This window comes from Varanus komodoensis, unplaced genomic scaffold (genome assembly GCF_004798865.1).
Source record: "Varanus komodoensis strain SLA01 unplaced genomic scaffold, ASM479886v1 scaffold6_4, whole genome shotgun sequence".
NCBI lineage: Eukaryota > Metazoa > Chordata > Lepidosauria > Squamata > Varanidae > Varanus > Varanus komodoensis.
Window position 1 is genome coordinate 9536458 of NW_025336347.1, and position 21648 is coordinate 9558105.

Sequence of the window (21648 nt, forward strand, 5' to 3'; positions counted from 1 at the left end):
AGAAAGAATCAGTGGAAATTGCCACCCTGCTCCATTCTGCCCTCCATCCAGTTCATCAACATTGTTTACTCAGATCCCAGAACCTGACCAGTCTCTGCTTGCAGGAGAAGCCTTATGGATAATCCCACTCACAATATTGAAACTCTGCACCCATAATAACATGCTTTCCGCCATCAAGCTATATGTTCGTCATACCCAGGTAAGACAAAAGTCAGCTTACCTGTTAGAACTTGCCCCTGTTTTTGAGGAAACTGCCAGTTCTCTTGCTGCATCAAGAGCTTTCTCTAAGTAATGCTGTAGCTCGTCAGGAACACCAGGGATGCTACGCACCATCTCTCTGGCTTTCTTAAGGTGCTCAACTATGAACCAAATGGGTGTTTCTAAAGCAAAAGAAAAGAGTGGGTTTCAGAAATGAAATCTGCGCAACCTTTCTGTTGATCAGGAGCCCTGGGTATCAATGCAACAAAGGAAGGAAGAGATACTACAGTAACTTGGGGTTCTTAATGAACAATAGTTCTGTTGAAAGTAAGAAGCAGCATAAAAACATGGGAAAATATACTCTAATTTTCCACAGCTACATTGGTATTATTTGCATGTAGGATACAGTGAAGTTGTTCTCCTACTTGTCTGCTTCCCTTGTGCACATGCATAGATTTACTATGACACTCGGGTAAGACTGAATGTTGGATTGGGGACAATAGCAGGGCCAGGACATGGTCCTGCCTAAACCAGGCAAGCAAGTGCTTCCGCCTCCCACACACACAGGCATATACACCCGCACAAGTCAAAGTACTTAATACCCAAGGCAGGTCAAGTTATTTTGTCACCAGAGGCAAAACCCAAATGCCTCTCACAGGAAATAGAAATACAGACATGAGGATGAATTAACTAACCATTTGCTGCCCTTTCTTAAGACCCATAATCAGCTCATTAAGATGGTTCCCTCACTAAACCGAATGGCGGAACCATTGCATATTACTGTCATTGGTAAAATAAAACCTTGAAACTACTACACTTCCCACTAAATTCAGGGAGGGAGGCAGATCAAAGAAATGTTATAAATCTGAGGGTGTTCTTCACACTAGATCAAAGGAGGATGTGCTCTGGATTTATATGATTCAAGCATACTATGTGGATTCATTCATGTTCTGAGCTGAAACTACATGCGGCAAGGCAAGAGAGAGGAAGGTGTGGGTATACAGTTATTCGGAAAGTCTTTGTGTAGACATCCAGGGTCACTGGGTTCAGAATGACATTAAAGCATAACTAGAGCCGTTGTTAGCATAGTTTATGGTGACCTATAACTGAAAGCCCTCCAAACGTTCCATCCATGACATTCCTTGCTTAGCTGTTCTAAATTCAAGGCTGTGACTTCCTTGATGGAGTCAATCCAATGTCTTTTTCTTCTTCTGCCTTTGACTTTCCCTAGAATGATTGAATACTCCAGTGACTCTTGACTTCTCAGGTCCAAAGTATGAGAACGTCAGTTTTGTAATTTTGCTTCTTAGGAATGCTTTGGCTTGATTTGATCTAAGATAGAGAATTCCTGGCAGGAATCAGCAACCACTTTCCAGAATGTCTGTGCTCTTGGGAATTCCCATCACCACTGGAAGATTAACACATCTGCCTATTTCATTTTGACTACAGTTTGGACAAATTAGGACACGGGCAGAGACCCTTTTCAGCCTGAAGGCCAAGTTCAATTTAGAGGAGCTCTCAGGGCCACCTTCCAGTGATAACTGTGCCTGAATGCAAAGGGATCTGGACCAAAATGCAAAGAATAGCAAGCATGATGTAGCTTAAAGATCTTCCTGCCAGTAACTAAGTCTTAGGAGAGGCATGCCAGCCTTTTGGAACAGGGATAAATGGCACAAAACCAAGGAAACTACCAAATTGGAGAAAAGGGTACCAGGATAGAAGAGAGTGGGACCCAGGGACCCCCACAGAATGGGATTTGGCTTGAGTTTCCCCACCCCTGTATTAGGGAAAGCCTTGAAAGTATGGCATGCAACCACTGAAAACTCCATATTCTGCTTAGTTTATATCTGTACTGTTTACAGGCTGCTGAAAGAGATCCATTTGCCTTGCAGACTTCCAAAGTTTCATCTAATTTAGACTGCAGTCGTATGGTCCCAGTGGGTTGTCTAAGGTCTGTTCCTATCCTACCTCAGCACTGAACACTGGAAGAGGTTCAGGTCAGGGTTGTGCCCACGCACATCTCTTTTGATACTCAACAGGCTCACTGCCTCTCCTAATTTCTGTTTTATTTCCTAAGATGTTTAAATTAAAAACCCCTTCAGTGCTACCTTCTGCAGTCATCTGTTTCGGAATAAGACTCCACCTGAACCTTGTACCTAAGTTCTTGACCAAGTTACTTTTCTTTATTCTTTCAGTCTCCCTAATTTGGCTTCTGGGAAAAATGAGAGTCTGTGTTAAGAATGGCAGCCATTTTACGAATGGACAAGGTGGCCCCATGGCAGCCATTTTATGTAAGTGCACATGATGCCCACTCACAATTCCAAATGTGCCCCCTGACCCAAATCAGGGGGCACATTTGGAATCCCATGCAACATAGCTCAGATCTAGAAGCAAGGGTATTTAGCAACAAAGGCTCTCAAAGAATAATATTTGATCACTTTTGAATGGATGAGTTATACCACCATGGTTCTAGTGACATGTTCTTTGCCCTTTTTGAGGGGATTTGAATCAAAGCCTGGAATAATTAAAAAAATCCAACTCTTAACATTCTGTTATTTTGTCAAAAGATATTAGCTATTTTACAATGACTACGTTCAGCAGGACTCACTCTTGGAAGAAGGAAATTATTATTCAAGGAAGAGTAATACAACCGTGCAACATATGTTAGCAATTCAAATTTCTGACAGTACATGTACAATAAAGCATTGTCTATAGAATACTCATACCCCAGAGCGATGAAGACTAGAGGACATCCTAGCAGAAAATAACGTTTTCCGACCAATCTTTTTGGAAGCAATCGTTGTCACGGTCATATTTCCTTAGTGTGAACTATTTCTTGCAAAACACAAGGTGCATTTATTTTCCATATAAGATAATAGCAAACAATAATTTTAAAATGGGAAATATATGGCTCTTCAGCTGTAATATAAAACTTCAGAAAGCAGTTCTCTCAGAAGAAATCAGGTAGAGGAAGCATGTCTTGTTTTGCACCATCTGAAAGCTGAAGAAACATCACATGGAATTCCATCAGGAAGAAACATCACATGGAATTCCACCGTTTCTTTAAGTAAAATGGGATGCTTAGCTTCTTTTTGGCCAAACATTTTTTCTTACAAAATCCTTCCTATTCTTCCTATTCTTCTTGTTATTTATATAGATTTACATAAAACATCTATATCTAAAAGTACAAGTCATTCACAAGAAGATTCAAAGCACATTGAAATATGTTACAGTACACATTACAATACAATTAAAATGTGGAAGTGCTAAAACAGTTACATAAAGCATCTGTGAAAACAGTAGAACCAACATGACACCATCATTAACAAATAAACTGGGCAGCTTATTCACTTAGTATCCCTTAAGGGTACCAAGTCGCTCAAGCTGCCTTTCTCCTGCTGCAGGAAAAAGAAAGAGGATCTCGGGAACTCCTCAGGCTCTGGGAAAAATGAGCACCTTGTGTTTTGCAAGAAATAGTTCAAACTAAGGAAATATGACCGTGACAGAGATTGCTTCCAAAAAGATTGGTCAGAAAACATTATTTTCTGCTAGGATATCCTCTAGTCAGTTCATTCAGTTTCTAAGGGGAAACTCAAGTGAGTTTGGATTAAAACAACAAATGACTTCCTCTATCATTAGCTAAAAAATTACGTGTTTGCCCCTTAATAAGGGTGAAGCCACCTTGGTGCTTGCAGTCTTCTTTTGAATTTTCCCATTATCTACAGGAAAATTTCTGAACCCCCAGCTCCTGCTGATTAATGAAGTAATAACTCCCTCTCCATATGTAGTTATTTCTATCAGAAATAACTCAGGCCTCATTTTACCCTTGCTTTCGTCTTTTTCAGGTGTAATGCTGACAATACTTGTCATCATAGTCATCCTGGAGGGCTTCTTCTCTGGTGACTGAGAAGAGCGATGGAGGAGCCCCTTTTGTTCTCTTGTCCATGATGGTGGTTTCAGGTTGCTATGAAGGACCAGCACACAGATGACCCAAAATTCCTGTGCAGCTCTTTCTCACTGGAAATCTTCAACCAGGGGCTGGAGAGCCACCGGTGGGGATGTTTTAGCTCTGGATTTCCTACATCAGGCAAAGCACTGGACTCAGTGACCTACCAGCCCCCTCCCCAACTTGCTGTTCCCATGGAAGAACTAGTAGTACACAAAGTAGTATCCTGGACCTCCTTTCAGTAAAGGCAATGGTTCTTGCAATAGATGGCGCCTGCACTGGGTTTGGGTTGCTCACCCTGACTGCACAGTTGGCCCCATTCAACAGAGTCCCCTGACCTTCTGCATATTATTTTCAGGAGTCTTCAGGGGCCTGCCCTGGAGAGGAGGGAATGAAAAAGTCTGCTTCTGCGTTCATCTAAATTTGGACTGAATCCATGGGTTTCTCAGTGTGACTACATACCATAAACATGGCCAGCTCACTATTGTTCATACACACAATGGAAAAATCATGTTGATATGCATTCACTGCACATGTATTTAAATGTAGATTTCCCATTTATTCTCAGACAAAAAGCATTTCCAGATAGGATTTATATACATGAAGCAGCCCTGGCTTTATAGCAGAGCAGCATTTGCTGACTGGAGAAGAATATAAAAGCATGCAGACATTCTGCAAAAGGAAGACCTAGTTAAAGAAAATGAACATTCACCCTTCTTGAAAAGGCACTGGAGGGATCAGGAAGAAAAGCTTACCTGGTAAACGTGGCATTCTGGGACACTTCACCGAAGCTTCAGGGGATGCGGCTGCTCCTTCCACCAGTGTGAGGCCAGATGTGCCCAGCTGGGAAACGTGCATCTTCCTCCACGTGCGGGGCAGGGCCAACCCTGTCAGTCACATGGAGAGGATCAGCTCAAGCCCAAGGCCATTCCTATCGAGTGATCTGGCCGGGCGCCAACACCTGCTGTGCCCTGCCGGTGGGTCCATGTGATGCCCCCAGGCCCTGCCAGGCCCAGTGCAATAGCGGAGGCAGAACGGGGCTTTTGGCAGCAATCCACCTCAGCAGCACCTGTACTGGTTTTATGTAAGCTGCTGGTTGGCCTTAGAGAATGTGCAAGAGGAATTTCCTGAGTCTGGAATCTGAGCTGGGAACCAGCAAATGCAAAAGGAGACCATTAATGGGCAGGCATATAGCTGCCCCATGGCAGTCCGTACAGACAGTCTCATTCTGGTTGGAGTCTAATGGCATCAATGGGATGAGTGGGGAGTTAAACAGAGAATGCTTCTGGAAACGTGCTTGGCTTGTAATGGCCCCTTCCATAATTAGATGGACAGAGCTCTGCCTGGAGCGCTATGATATTGGAAAGGTGGGGTATAAATTTAATAAATAGCAGCACAGTGACTGCCTGTGTTAGCTGCTCTCAGATTCTCTGGGGCAAAAGTCTAGACAGTAGAGGCTGAGCACTGGACAGGACCAAGCTGTCTTCTGAGCCAGCAATGTCCATCCTTCCATTTATGGAGACAAAATGGCACAAAACTTGCTCAAAATTCTGGTGTTTGCTTGGCGGGCATCCATTCTAGTTTGTTTGGTCAGTTCAGAGTTAACACAGTTGGGGAGAGGCAAGCGTGATTTCCCCTGAACCGCTCTGAAGACACATGAAATACAAATGTGAGAGTTACATAACCAAGCAGGAACAAAGATCTGTCTGGGAAAAAATGCTGTATGCACTCAGTGTTCAACGAGATCTAAGCATCCAGTTCCAGTCATTTTCTGTGATCTTATGTTGAAAAGATCCAAGGATTATATAAAGATGTGTTATAATCTAAAGGGTCACTGAGTGGAGATGAATTAGTTTCGGGTATCCTTTTATGTGGCAGAGAACCAGCTCAACTTTCATGACAGCTTGTTTCACTGCAGGGCATCCCAAAGGAAGCTTATTTTTCTATTCTAGTTGTATTTTTTATCATTATAAATTCGCTGGGCTACAGAGCTCTGCTTCTTCACTGTATGTGTGCCCTAAACGTGAATATACATATCTGAGTAATGTGAGAACCTGTCTTACATGTATAGAGATTAGATTCATGGCAGCCTGTGTGGGGTAGCGATTAAGTGCACAACTGGCACTCACAAGATCTGGGTCTAGCCCCCATTCAGCCATTGAGCAAATTGGGTGACTTTGGGCTGCCAGTCACAGACTCTCAGCCCAACCTACCTATCAGGGGTGTTGTTGCGCAGATAAGACTGAGAGGAGGAAGAAAACTATGTTAGCTGCCTTGAGTTCCTTGAAAAGTAAAAGATCAGGATATAAATATAATAAATAAATAGGTTACGCATAAAGCTAACACTCTTTACAATGCCTTTTTGTTTTCTCCACCCTGAAAAAATGGTGTCCTTAGCAAATTTGGCCAAGCCACTGCTCTTTCCTAAATCCAGATAATTAATAAACGAGTTGTAAAGCATTGGTCCCAACACATATCCCTGTGCTTACATTGCCCCATAACTTGGAATCTGTGCCACATTTGGATCCAGTTCCAGTTATTTTCTGTGATCTTATCTTAAATAGCTTATATAAAGGTGTGTTATAACCAAAGGAATCACTGAGACAAATGAATTCCTGATATCCTCTAATGTGGCAGGGAAATTACTTTCATGACAGCCATCTCATTGCAGGGCATTCCATAAGTAGCTAATTGTTCCATTCTAATTGCATCTTTTCATTACAAAACCATTAGGTTATACAACTCTCCTTCACAGCATGTGTATGTGCACACATGAGGCTGCATATCTGGGTAACGTGATCACCCCTCTGCCATGTATACATGTTAGGTAATGCCAGTTTTATAATTCCCCCCCCCTCCCAACATGGCCACCCCTGAAACCTTTTCATCTCACCAGTGGAGGAATGCCTCCCCTTCCAACCCATTGTGACCATGTAGCCTTTATAAGGACACAGAGAGTCCCGCCTAGCAGACACCTCCTGGAAGAGAAGGTGTGCTCTGAGGGAAAGCTCTTCTCAGCTGAGACCAAGTGTGCAACCACCATGCCCCAAGAGTCCAAGCAGACCGACTTCCAACTAGTACGCGTCAAGAATACTTGGTGCCGGATCAAGGAAGGTGAAGCCATTCCTGATTCTGAGAATGAGGTCACCATTTCACCGGCTAAAATGTAAGTAGAAGAGGTTGTGCAATTTTTCCAGTATAAAAGGGAGCAATGGAGAGACCATTTGTGTTAAATAATGCTTTCTGGGATGGGGAAGGTGTTATTGGCTTTGTGTTTATACCACCCAACAGGCAAAGCGCTCTGGGTAGTTAACGTTGCCCAGAAAGCTTTGCAATAAAATGCAATATAAAATACAAATACATTAAAAGCAGCATAAAATGCCAAGATAAAATATAAAGCAGGATTTAAAACATTTAAAACAGAATAATGCTAGGATTATTTGGCCTTATATGCTGTGTTGCTCATTTTTGTTTTTAATGTGCAATTATACTTTAAAATAAAGTTAAAAATACAAGAAAAGAATGGAAGAACAAACATCAGTTACTAAATTTACAGTTGGAATCATGAATATGCTTCTGGGACAACTAGAGCGCCTGGGGAGAAGTCTGCCTCTATTGAGAGATTGCGCATATAAATTGCAATGCTGAATCATAGCCAGAAAACAAGCACAGGCATCTTTGGTTGGCTGGCATGTGATTGGATGCTTGTGGGGTTCCACTTAAGAGAAAAAGCATAACTGTAGTATCTTTGAAACCATTAAGATTTCTCCCTGCTTGTTGCACTCACTGAATCATGCCATTCTTGGCAGACAATTCACCAAGTTAGCTCCATGGCTGAGCAGGGACTAGAATTCAGATTTCCTGAGTCCCAGTCCCACATGCTAAACCGCCGTGCCACACTAGCTACTTAATGTAGATTTGTTGGAATCAATGGGATTTAACTTAGTCACAATGAACTTGTTCCATTGCTTTCAATAAGTCTACTTTGAGCATACTTCAGTCCGGTTCCAAATCATGGCTTCCATATCTCTCGTACTAAATGAGTGTTGCTGTTAAGTTTTAAATGTAGACACGCAGACTAAGTACATGCTAAGCAGGCCTCTCTCACACCTGGGTATTAGATTGCATTTTAAATTTTCCTGGTAAGCCAATCTGGAAATGTTGAAATACTGAAGGTGCAGGATAAAAGCCGCCCCGAGGCTTCGGCGAATGGGGCGGCATAAAAATGTTTTAATAAATAAATAAATAAATAAATAAATAAATAAATAAATAAAATAAAAGCATAGACAATAAGTCTGCAGTCCTGGGCTAAGTTAGGCTGCTTTAACCTTTCTTGACTTCTGCTTTTGTTTAGTCAATCCTATAAGTTTCATGGCTTATCAGGTATCTTTCTTTCCATCTTCCTTTCGCTGAAGGAGTTGGATTTATTTCCCCCTTTTGGAAGAGGCTGCAAAAATGTCCAGCACAGTTTACATGACTTCATTTGGTCCACAATATTTTGTGCATTTGTCTTAGTGCTATACCACAGGACTGAAGAAAGATCAGAAATGCACAAAACTATCATTATTAGTGGTGTGTATCTATTAGCATGTTTACACTATTTTTGTTTCCTCATACAGCTAAAATTGTGTAGAATTCCAGAAAGCGAACAAATAGTTGTCTGCCATTTGCAGAATCTGTGTGGCTTCAGAATACACAGGTCAAATTCACTGAAATATGAAGTCATTCGAATCCATTCTGGATTTCTCTCAGTCTTGCTAGGAAATAAGTGTTCAGTCCTATTGTAATAATCATAGACCCTCAAACTTGGAGTCTTGCACTCATCTTACGCAGGGTAGGAAAAGTGGCAGAAACAACCTTTCTCTCTTCACCCTCCCATGCTGTGTTTCCACTAGACTTTTTTTTCCATCTAGCAATAGCAGGTGGGGAGGGGGTGTCTCCAGTGTCCTACCCTTCCTGCCCAGCAGAATGTCCATTTCCCCCCTCCAAGGTCAGTTTTGCTTGTTTTCCCCTTGGAGAGCAGCCAGCACGGTTCTGACCTTGGAGAACAACTGGCTCCAGCTGCAAAGGAACAGGGGAAGCATTCCCTGATCCAAGATTCAGGCACTGTTTCCAGCCTTGGATCTGGGAGGTGAAGTATCTGCTTGCCCTCAGAGGAACTGACTTCTGGGCTAACATGCTTAGGATTGAACTGCAAGTTGAAAACCTGCAAAAGTTCGTATTGAGCACAAAAAGATGGGATGCAGCAATGCAACCTAAAAGATGCTATTCTAAGTTGTATATTTATCTGTTGTGTATTTTTTCTAATATTTGGAATAACTTTGAACTAAAGTGGTAGTTGATTTGGGCTGTGGGATATTGCTGGGGAGAGGACTCATAGAGAAAGACTTTTCTTTGTGACAGACATTTCCACCACAGCCAGAGGTAATGAACTACAGAAATGGGCAAAAACAAATACAGTGATACAGAAAACCCACCAGCATGATCAAAAAGCATAATGCATTTGCCATAAACTTCAGGAGAAAGTTGCATCATTCTTGCAGCGACATCAAAGAGTTGCGGGTGTCACAGATGGGAGGATGTCTGACAAGTTTTTCCCTAAGGACATACATTGCTTTCCTTGAAGGATGAAAGTCATCCCTCCGATTAATTGACAGTTGAGGATATGGTTACCTCCTTCTTCTCTTCAACATATAATGCATTTATGGCTATTAAATATTAACCGTAATGTCTTCTCTTACATAGTCCCCAATATTTGCAGTATAGCGAGATCAGAAACACATTCTTTCTAGAACAAACAGGAGTTTTGATGTGGCCTTCAATGGCAGCACTTTACACAAGTAGAGTAAATGATAAGCTGTCAAGCTCCAGAAGCCAATTGATTCCGATATCCCGGCCAACAGCAGTCTGTGTGAGTCAAAGACATCACCTATTGCTCCATGATGTTTATGGCAAGAAACACTTTTTGTTTTATTTTTCACATGATAAGCATACCCATCCCCCAAGGAACTGGGGTGAGAGGTATGAAGACCACACACACACTGTAATATTCTGTGCCATAGGTCTGAATTAAGAGAGGGTGACGGGTGGCAGCTCCCAGTGATCTCCATGGCTGGTGGGATTTGGATGGGTGGCTCCACATTTAACCACCACATTCAGGCCTGTGACCTTTTCGTCACATGTTCCAATCCAGCCTTCTACGAGCTAGCCCCACTGAGATATGTTAAACGACAAATCCCAAAATCCCCAGCCATGATGCTTGGGCATGGTAGTACAATGCATTTTAAGGTGCCATTTGGGGAAAACTTTTCCAACCCAACATGACCGTATGTATCTGCAGGCCAGTTTTGAAGTGTAGGTGAGCCAGCAAATAATTTTCTATTTTCTTTTCTTGTTAGTCAAGGAAAGGTGTTGCAAACATCTCACTGCTCCTTAATACCAACTACTTAAAAATCAGTATCTTCAGACCATAGGAAGCCATTGCATCACAGACGTAACACCCCATGGAATTCGATTCCTTTTGTTGTTATGAACATCAGTTGCTGAACAGCAGCCAAAATTCCTAGATTAAGCGGTTCACAAAGAGGTACACAGCCCTTATTCCCGGGAGGGCTGTTGACCAGCTTCAGTTGATGCTTATGATAGCAAAACAAACTTGGCATATACAAGAATGGAAATTATGCAGCATTAAGTATGGTGGGCCTGTAGAGTAGTGATCTTAACTAGGGATAAGAATTTGAGGCTGGCAATGCAACATTTTTGTGAATGCTTTGCAAATGTGCTCAAAATGTTACAGTAGCCTAACACTGCAAATGCACTTTATGCTTTGTGGATTTAATCTTTATTATTTAATTGTTTTTGCATTTTATGTTATGTGAAGCAACCACTCACAAATACAGTTACTGAAAACAACAAAATAGAGCTCAGAAAAAGACAGAGGACTTACTTCAAAGCACAGTAAATGTCAAACAGCCCTTGGAGAGGTCATAGCCCCCGTTCTGGCCTCAGAAATGCACTCTGAGGTGAAGGGGGGGCTCTGACCTCAGGCTGCCCTCCCTCTGCCACAGAGCTGGAGGTTTGTGGGCAATCTGGATGGCTGAGAGGGAGGAAAGAGACTCTTCCATAATACGCAGTACCTTGGTGGCATGCCCTTGCATTGCAGGGCAAAAGGCTGATGAGGCCAAAACCAGCCATCTAATTGGCCAGGGTGACTTATTTTATACTGTTAACTTGTTTTATATTGTTAATTTATAGTATTTTAATTGATTTATTTGTAAGCCGCCCCGAGGCTTCGGTGAATGGGGCGGCATAGAAATTTTCTAAATAAATAAAATAAATAAATAAATAAAAATAATTCTTCTCCCTCTGAAGGATGGGAGAAGCATGGAGGTGGCTTTCACTTCATGCCCCTTCGTTCCTTGATGGGATGCCCATAATCCTTGGAGTTTGGGTGCTTATAAGCAGTCACATTGGACTGCACTACAAGGGGGAGTGTAGTTTCTTATAAAACAGAACCCACTATTCAGGCATCCACCTCCATGAGTTCACAGAATGCATGTAGGAACCAGCAGTCTCTGGCCTTTGCTTGTTGAGCAGAAAGTGTGAAGGAGAAATCTTTCAGCTGAGGACGCGTGGAATCCCCTGCATGACCAGTAGTCCATCACACCTGCAGTTCTCAAATGTATGCAGGATTCTGGGAGTGTTTGGTGAGGCGTATGAATATTCCCCTTTCCCGTTCAATGTGTGGCAATCAAGGGGCATTCAGCCCCCCAGCCATTCCCTCCTCTGCACTTTCTTGGTGACTGCGTAAACAGAATTAAAAACCTTGCAGCAAATCAAAGTCCAGCTTCATTTATGATAAACTTTCTTGATATAGTCCATTTATTTATTTAATTTATTAAAAGCTTTTCTATCCCATCCCCTACAAATGTCTCGGGACAGCATATATTTAGTCTTAAATTCATTTAGACATAACTTCTATATTGGTTCCAAAATGGCTAAATCCAACAACAATACACCTCAGAGATCTTTTATCTTTAGTGGCAGCACCATTATTATTTTTTGCTTTTCCATTATTAACACCATCAGAGGTAGTAACATCTGAGCTTTTTCCAAGATGCCTCTGGTCACCATTTTCTTTCCTCCTATTTGGTCCTGGAGTTTTACTTTCATTCTGAGGGAGTTTCAGGAGGGGAGTAGAATTGACGGGAACCTTTTTTCTTCAGATAACCCTTCAGAATAATCCTACACAATGATATAACCTAATTCCAGGAGTACTCTGAGGAAAATGAGAGTGCAGTTGGACACTTCTGTCACCCAAGTATTTCTGATGCCCCCACAGGAGAGGGAGGAAAAACGTAAAATGAACAAATACAGCAATAAAAGGAAACTGCTTTTGCCACAATCACCAAAGACAAATGATGGTCCAGACTTTCAGGCAATTTTTTGGGACCTTCCCCCAATTACACCCCTCACAATTTTCATCACCTACAAATGCGAGTGAAAACTGGGGATGAGGGACTTCTGCTTAGCCTGAGCCATAAGTGAAACCTGCCCTTTATCACTTTTCTCTCGCTTTAACCCTAACAGAATTGAAACGATCTCAGATGGCGACGTGTCCTGGACAATTCAAGCACCCATCTATTTCTGCTATAAAGTGGTGGAAACATGCAGTCTCCTAGATCCCTCCAATAAGACCCTGCTGTATGGGCATATCAAAGATCAAGAGGAACTGGACAGGGCTATGAACAAGGAAGGAGCACAGAAGCGTTTCATTGTAATGGATTCGGTTGTCCACGAGTTTTACGGCTCAGGGGTCAGAAAGTATTTCGAAGCCAATGACATCCAGTATAAAATTCTTTCTCTGCCAACCACTGAAGAAACCAAATCCATGGAAATGGTGTTAGAGATCTTGCAGGAAGTGCAAAACTTTGGCCTGGACAGGCGCACTGAGCCGATTATAGCCATGGGTGGAGGGGCATGCCTAGATATCGTGGGACTGGCCGCATCGCTGTATAGAAGACGCACGCCGTACATCCGAGTGCCAACCACCCTCCTGTCCTATGTGGATGCCAGCGTTGGTGCAAAGAATGGTGTCAATTTCCTGCAGTGCAAGAACAAACTTGGGAGCTACGTTCCGCCTATAGCCACCTTTCTTGACAGAACCTTCATCAAAACAGTCCCCCGCCAGCATATCTCCAATGGATTTGGGGAAATTCTAAAGGTATCCTAGGCTTGATATTTATGATTCCACCTCTTTTACCACAGATCTGCCTCCCATATGTTCACTCGTACCCTTCCTGCTTTCTCCGTGTGTTACAATCTCATTTCCACTGATACTCTTATCTCCTTACAATAGTTTTTGCTATCCTTTCTCCACAACTTTGCCATGAAACCTTCACACCCTGTTCTGCTGTGTGGAGAATGTACAGGAATTTCATTTTGATTCACAAATCAAAAGCATTTTGAATTTCATTTTGATTCACAAATCATGGTGTTTGAAAGCCCAAACACAAATGAAAGGAAAAATGTTTTGTTCATCCCACCTTGTTCACAAATTTCCAAATTTGCAACTAGGTTGGAAAATATATTTAGGAAAACAGTGCACACACTTGGAATATATACTTTAGTCAATTGGAAAGAGTGTGTACCGTTGAAATATATGTCAGGAATCTGCACTATTCCCATTTGAAATGCACACTTTTGTCATTTGAACAACCTAAAAGTACATGGAAAATTAAAACAAAAGTGAGCAAAAACAAGTATCAAAGAGAATTAGGGAGAATGTTAATGAGCTAAAAAATACTACTTTCCCCATCCCTATTTATTAATGTGTGCACAAAGAAATATGAAGCTTCCTTGTATGGAATAAGAGTACAGATTTATTCAACTCAATATTCTCCAACTATAAATAGCTATCCAAGGATTAAGGCATATTTCCTACAGTTTCTACCTGGGATTTTTACTTTGAGATACCATGCATCAAACTCAAAAATTTTAGGCATGCAAAACCACTCCTTTTCTGCTTTTGGCCACCACTGACCCCTTTTAAGAGACTGCAGGTGACGCAGTGGTTGAAACCGCTGTGCTGCTGGGCTGGTTGATCCTTTTATCCCTCTCCAACAGTTTCTGAAAGCCCCTTCTCTTTCCAAAACCTGCTTCCCAGTTTTCCTCCAGCCAATAAGCTTCTGAGGGCAGGCAGATTGCTTTTTCCAGGAGTCCAATCAGATTGTTTCTAGAGGCGGGGGCCCTGTGACATTAGAATGGGAGCCCCCCCTTTGTTGCAGGTGGGCTATCCCTGTTTTGAAGCAAACCTCTTCTCTGCATTACATTATGACTTTCACACTGTCCTTTATCATGGCTTCTTTCCCTGCTCTATTCAAGATGGCACTGATGAAACACAAAGGCCTGTTTCATTTGCTGAAAAACCATGGGAAATTCTTGCTGGATACCAAGTTCCAGTCTCACAATGGCTTAGCTGATCACGGGGATGCTGCACTGAAGACCACCAGGATTGCCATAGAAACAATGCTGGAAGAGCTTGCCCCAAACCTCTGGGAAGATGACCTGAACAGACTGGTTGACTTCGGTCACCTCATAAGCCCAGAACTGGAAATGGTGAGTGGAAATGGTCGTGTATTAAACTGGACGCTTCCCTCCTGTCTAATGGATGACCGGGGAGCGGAGGGCAATAATACCACCACAACTGCATCAGAACAGGGCACCTGCCTGGACAAATGGGATGGTAGACCTGTGCACATATCAGTACATTTTAGTCCTTGATGGATGTACCTACAAGCGAGCAGTACTTTTGCTTTCAAATAACTCAAAGCACACCCAACATTGAATAGCGACTGCCAGCCACACATTTCAGCTAGTCTCTTCACAGGAGAACCACACATACACTGAACGCACACAGGGGTGAGGAGAGGCATTGCTGCAACCTGACTGCTTGTGAGGCCTTCCTCTTCTGCTGGAGATGCACTGCTTGCAAACCCGTACAGCAGGCTGCTGTCTCCTTTCACAGATTCCAGGGGCTTTCCAATGGAAGGGCTGTCCAGTCCAAATCTGCTTTAAAGATGAAGATCTATAAGAAATGCTCCTACCCATACTTAGGCAACAGGCAGGCACACCTGTCACCTGGTCCTGGTCTTCCAAACCACAGTGAGATGCATTGGATTGTCCTTTATATTATAAACATAGCTCTAAATTTGGATCAATACATAGAAATTTGTTCATCAAATGCTAGGCAAATGGCTGTGCTCATTTGTCCTCTGTTTTGGTGATACAGTTCTGCTTGTTAGGAAATTCAGACATGGCCACTGTAGTATAAAGACGCATAGGATTTGTACATATATGAGACAATACTGACAGTCTAGTCAACAACAAATGGATTGGGCAAAAGGAAGCCAGGCAGGCACGCTCCCTTGAATGTGTCGTTGCCATGTGAAGACTGATCCATGTACTAAGTTGGAATGTCATCAGTTTGACAGGGCACCGGATTAGGCACCACACCCTCTTCTTTGTTAGATAATAACTGAAGGCAGGCACGGAGAGCACGCAATCTGTTAGACTGAGCACGCAATCTGTTAGACTGATTGTTTTAATCTGGGCTGATCATCTGGACTGGCCCAAGGACAGCCAGGGAGTTTCCTGGCTGAGTGGGGATTGGAACCCAGAGCCTCCGTCCAGCACACTGGCCATAAGACAGACCCTTGACCCAAACTCAGGTGAAGATTACTGACAGGACTGGAGCTGAAATGGGCCAGAGAGAAACTGGAAATGGACATTAGCATGCTCAGAGTTTACAGAATTTGGGGGCTGTGCTTTTGGTAAACAGCTGAATGGAATGTTGGGGAGAATTTTTTTGGGGGGGTGGGACAGAAAACCTCAGTGGTTCACGGGGGAAAGGATTTCCCTGATAAGAGGAAAAGGTTGGCTAGAATCCTGACCATTGCTAGTTAGGAAAGAAAATACACTACAACATTCTGTTGCAGCTCTGAATTATCATTTTTGTAATTGTTCTCTTTCCACTACAAGCATTAGAACTGAAAGAAAAGACCTGGCTTTTTAATACAATCATGTGTATTGTTTTATATTTTCCCACTTCTCCAAGTACTGAAAATTCAGGGAGGGCTTAACTGAGTTTTGTTTCTCTTCAGAGGCCACTAGCTGGAAGTCACTTAGAACATTTTAATATGTCCAATATGAGTTTGATTTACAAAAGTACAGACTGAATAGAGATAGAGGCCCAGCTGAGATACTCCAGCAGACAGCCAAAGTCGATGGCTCCAATAACAGTTCTCTAGAGAAAGGCAAACAACATCCTACAAACACATTCAGCATGTAGAACCTACACACGGTTCTCCACCTATCATCCCCTGTCTCTGACACAAAACAGCAGTCTCTGATTTGCGCTCTCTCCCCTCTGGCTGGAGTGGGAGGAACACGGCCAGTCAGCTTCATGATCTTCTCTGACACTTCTTGGGCCATTACCTGAATTCTCCTAAGAGGATCTTTCTGGCAACTTTGTCTCAGGCCATGGAAGAACATTTACAGTCATTCTGGCTGCATGAATCCTTTCCTGGCCAAATCACTAATCCAACAAAATATTTATATATCATATTCTATGTATTATATTATATTATATTATATTATATGTAGGTGCATTCTTCATTTCAGAGAGTTCTGCCATCACTGATGCATGGAGAAGCTGTGAACATTGATATGGCTTTCATGACGTACCTCTCCTACGTGAACGGGTTCTTAACCGAGAAGGAGAAGAGCCAGATTATCTGGTGCATGACTGCTCTGGAGCTCCCGGTATGGCATAAAGAATGCACATGGCATCTCATCGAAAAGGCCTTGATGGAAAGAATGAAGCACAGTGCTGGACAGATGAGAATGCCTCTTCCCATTGGACTCGGAAAAGCAGGTACATCCATTTTGCACCTCTCTGTTTTGAGGCAAGTGGAAAACAAGGGCGTTGATCCTATATCAATCTAGTGTTCAGGCTTCGCTAAGCACGGCCAGTCCTACCACATGGCAACGTCAGATCAGTACCTCAGATACCTGATTTGTGCAGACATGAAAAGGCAGTGAGCTGTTAGCTATTTCATGCATTAATACTGAGTCTCTAACTGTATATTTTGTGCCATACACAGCCACTTGAGACAAGATGCCACCCCCACCATCACACAGATATAAAGAGACACTTATTTGACTTCCAGGCATCTGGGGAAAAGGTCTAAAATATGCAGAACACTAACAATGAATTTTTAAAGACAGCATATTTAAAATAGACCTTAGGAGCAGGTTCCAGAAGACGAGGAGACTTGAACTCTGCATAATACAGACCATAATCATGAGGATACAAGGCATCAGCCTGTCTGCCTTCACTGCCCCCCGCCAACCAGCACACACAATTTTAATTTCCCCAATGCCCCTGACATGCTGGGGGCCAAATCTTAACTCCCTGTAACGCCCTGGGAAGAAATTAAAAGGATGGCTCTCAAGCGGCCAGCCCTGACTCAGGGGGCTGCTGCTGCCCTGCACTGCTGCCCCCCAGGGCCCACTGTGGCTGGAGGGGGATGCCCAGAGGGCACCTGGCCAAGCCCCGCACAACCTGGAGCCAGCCCGGGTTGGGAAGGCTCTTCTTCAAGTGTGCTGCACCCCTTGCTCAGCCAAGGAAAAGTGAGTGCAGTCGTCCCATATGACAGACTCTCCTGATTCTGCGCCACCGCACACACTCACACACCTCCCTCTGGGACGCCTGTTCGTACTGAGCGATCACCCCCTCCAGAGCAGACAGAACGCCTCTTCATCTTTTTCTCAGCCGCACTAACCAACACGGGAAGGGTGAGGGGAGAGGTGTGCAACTGAGAGAGGGAGGAGGCGGGAGGGCAGAGAAACCGCGCAAAATTTCAGCAGCTGGAGACCTACAAAGGGACGCCAGACACTTCACACGCACGCCTGCCCCGCAATTTATCGTTTCCTGTGCATAGTCTAAATTGGACTTCCTTTGAATTTTGATCTCTTAATCAGGTCTGACAAAGCATTTTCCCTTGGATATTATACAACCACTAGAGTTATTATGCAACCCCCGTGATGTAATTAAACAGACAACGTCAAGTAATTGCATTAAGCCTGGTTAATTCCCGTTTCAAAGCTAAGTGGATCTCAGAAGTGTTTAAGAGGCATATGTAATTCCCATTACAGAAGCAGGCCTAGCTTGCAAGGCTGGGTCCCCTTGCTAGGAGTTGATGGCTGGGGACGCAGCCTCACGTGGGCAGGAGGCCGGTCCCCGGGAGTGCGCCGCTCCGTCAGATCCGCCACCATAGCGTATGTTCCCAGGCTCCCTGCTGCCAGGCGATTGCATCCACACATGATGCTGATGATGGCATCCACACATGATGCATCCACACATGATGTAACACTCTGGTGTTACAGGCTCAAGAAGAGCCAAGAGGTGCCTGGATATCAGATCTTAAACAGGACAGTCCATCTGCAGACTGTGCATCCAGCTACGTGGATCACACATTATTCAGAGCATATTTTCAAGAAATTATGCATTTAGAATGCACCATAAAAACATGTATCCATTTTAAAGCTGAGACTAGTTCTAAATAGGGTCGTGTGACTTGCGTGTGCTTCAGTGCATTTCACTGAGTGAGAACCCAAAGGGGGCTGAGTCAAGAGCAGTTGTGGGGAGGGGATTGTGGCTTCTGTTTTTAAAACAGGCCACAGTTTATTATTTTTAAAGGTGGGGAAATTTGCCGAAATAAGGCTATGATTTGAATTATTTGTGAATAATCGAGCTGTATTTTCCATAATTTATGGCCATATCAGCAAAGCAGGGAGGCATAGGAGGGCACCACCGTGGATGTGAAGAGAGGTGGTAAGAGGGATTAGAAGGAAGAGGCACCTCCACAGGAGATGAAGACTGGGCAAGTGGACAAGAGGGTATACCCGGAAGAGGCAGCACTCTGCACAGTCTGGTGCATCCACAGCTGGAGTACTGCATCCAGTTCTGAGCTCCACATTAATAACAAGACATAGCTAGGTTAGAATTGGTTCATCGCAAGATCACAAGAATGGTAGCTGGTTGGGAAAGATGACATACAAGGAGAGATTGAGGGCACTGGGTCTTTTCAGCGTGGAGAAGAGAGATCTGGGGGGATCTTTTAGTGACATGGGTTTGTGAGGGGATGTCATGTGGAGGAGGGCTGTGACTTGTTCTTCCCTGCACTGGAGGACAGGATGCATTCCAGTGAAGCAAAGTTCAAGGAACCAGGATTCAGGCTAGATGCCAGGAAATACTTCCAGAGCCCTAGGATATGGAATGGGCTTCCAAGGGAGGTGGTTGAGGCCCCATCAGTGAAGGTGATCAAGGAAAGAGGGGACAAACACATGTTCCAGCTTACATGAGCAGAGCTTGCTGGAGCCAGGGGTCAGACTAGGTGGCCTGGGAGACCCTTTCTGACTCACTTTGTGTCTATGTTTCTCTATTGTGTGCAAATTACTCTGCCTTTCAGAAATATGCAAATCACAGCCTGCTTGAGACTTGGAAGACCATGTGCTAGCTCAATCTGCATTGCAGTGAGTTAGTGCAGGACTCCCAGGGATCGAGCAGGGCCAATCTGCTGGATTTTGACTTCCCTAGCAGAGTCCTCCCACATCTCTAGCCCCCAGGACGATCACAAAATCCATGAAAAGAACACACAGCAAAGCACTTAAGGAAGAGAACAAACTCAGTCACAGATCAGATGGTCAATTAATCATCTACCGAGCATTTACTCATCAAAACATGTGCAAACAACCCAAGTACAAACAAATATCCTTATATGTCTATTCACAGTGCAAATAAACACAGCAAAACAAACACTTCCACATATACACTCACACACATCCACACAGAAAGACAACTGAAAAGAAGAGATGTTTAATCAGCAAGAGTGATTTCCACACAGTTCCTGTCCATTCTCTCTCCTGTTTCCTCATATATTGAAAGCACGGCTAGTGTGCCCTTTCCCATATTGGGCCTTTGTTTGTATCAATAGCCTCCTCCTCACAGACACCAGCTTTGACCCTCAGTCTTTTCAGTGCTTAACAGAGAGTCATCCACATTTAAATATTACGACAATTGGAATATCCACTTGCAGCTGGAGGATTTGCAAAGGGTGGTGTGGGGACTTGCAAAATGGAGCACCCAGCAAAAATTGCTCCTGCCCCCTCATATACCTGTGAAGACAGGTGCCTTTTTCCCACGAAGGAAACAGCCAGCCATTGGCATCAGGGACCCTGTAGGTGAAACAAAAAGGAATGACGCAACACCAGAATAGTTCACATGAGGAAATAATTGGACAACAATTCACTGCAGTTACTTCATTTGATGGAAACTAACATTTGCTGCCTGAAACTGTGACAGAAACTAATGCACAACATTTACTGTCATTTATTGGGAAATCCATAACCATAGTGTAATTCCTGTGAATCTTCGGGAAACAAGCAAGCAAATAATGAACAGCAAGAGAGTTACAACTGTTTGTTTTAACTGTACAAGGCTGCGTTTTTTACTGCTTCCAGGAAAAGGGGATACGCAGCCTTGCTTCAATCACCTGCATTACAGGTGTGCATGTGTTTACCTTGTTTAACACCATCTTGATACTTTTTGACAGATTTGGTGGTATATACGTGCTAATGATGGATAAATAAGGTTCAGGTCAAGTCTATTCAGGTAGGGATAGAAAGATTTTTCCTGTATCTTTGAGGGCTGATTCCAGGCATTTTAGACCAGCCATCTGTATTGTGGAGCATTCCAAATATTTGGACTTCAACTCCCATCAGCTCCTGACCAATCATCAGGAATGCTAGTAGTCGACGCCTGCAACAATGGGTGGGCACCACTGAGCTAGATGCATGAAGATGCATTTATTTGGTGTAAGGCAGCTTGTTATCGAGTGCAAGAATTCTAGAAACTTTTCCTAATTAGATTTTTTTCCTTCCAGATATATTTAATGACATCAGTGAGGAAACCCTGAGAAGAGCGTACGGGCTGTGGACCAGTGAGTGTAAAACTGCTTCTGTGAGGCAATGAAAATAACGGAAACCAACCAAACCAATATTTTCCTCTGCTGCTACGGCAAGCACTTGGCAAACCAAGAATCCATAAAACAAGGGATGTGCTTGTGGGAAACTATTTATGATTTGACAGCATTTGGATACCTCCCCATACACAAAATGGTGAACCATGTTCCTCAGGGTTCAGCATGAAACTGGAAGAAAGGCCACCAGCCACCATTTTACCAGCTTCTCTTCCTCTGAAATGACTCTTTGTATTATTTTGCTGGGACACTTGGGGAGATCGTGTGATTAAGTAAAATAGGGAGTCTTCCTAGGTGCCGTTAGCATGGGAGGCAACTGAGTAACCCGACTGCCCAGGCAGTTTCCTTTCTTCACATGCAACATGGCAGGAATGGCAGCATTCCAGGTTTCCAGCATGGTAT

The 21648-nt window shown here is 43.4% G+C and overlaps 1 protein-coding gene across 1 annotated transcript; it reads left to right on the forward strand.

Annotated features, from left to right (window-relative positions):
- The first annotated feature begins 7185 nt into the window (after positions 1-7185).
- Positions 7186-21239, forward strand: LOC123034373 (2-epi-5-epi-valiolone synthase-like). Its single transcript, XM_044451702.1, has 5 exons — positions 7186-7310; positions 12734-13367; positions 14528-14761; positions 16826-17078; positions 21151-21239. Exons 1-5 carry the CDS (start codon positions 7186-7188, stop codon positions 21237-21239), a joined length of 1335 nt encoding a protein of 444 aa, XP_044307637.1.
- Positions 21240-21648: the final 409 nt, after the last annotated feature.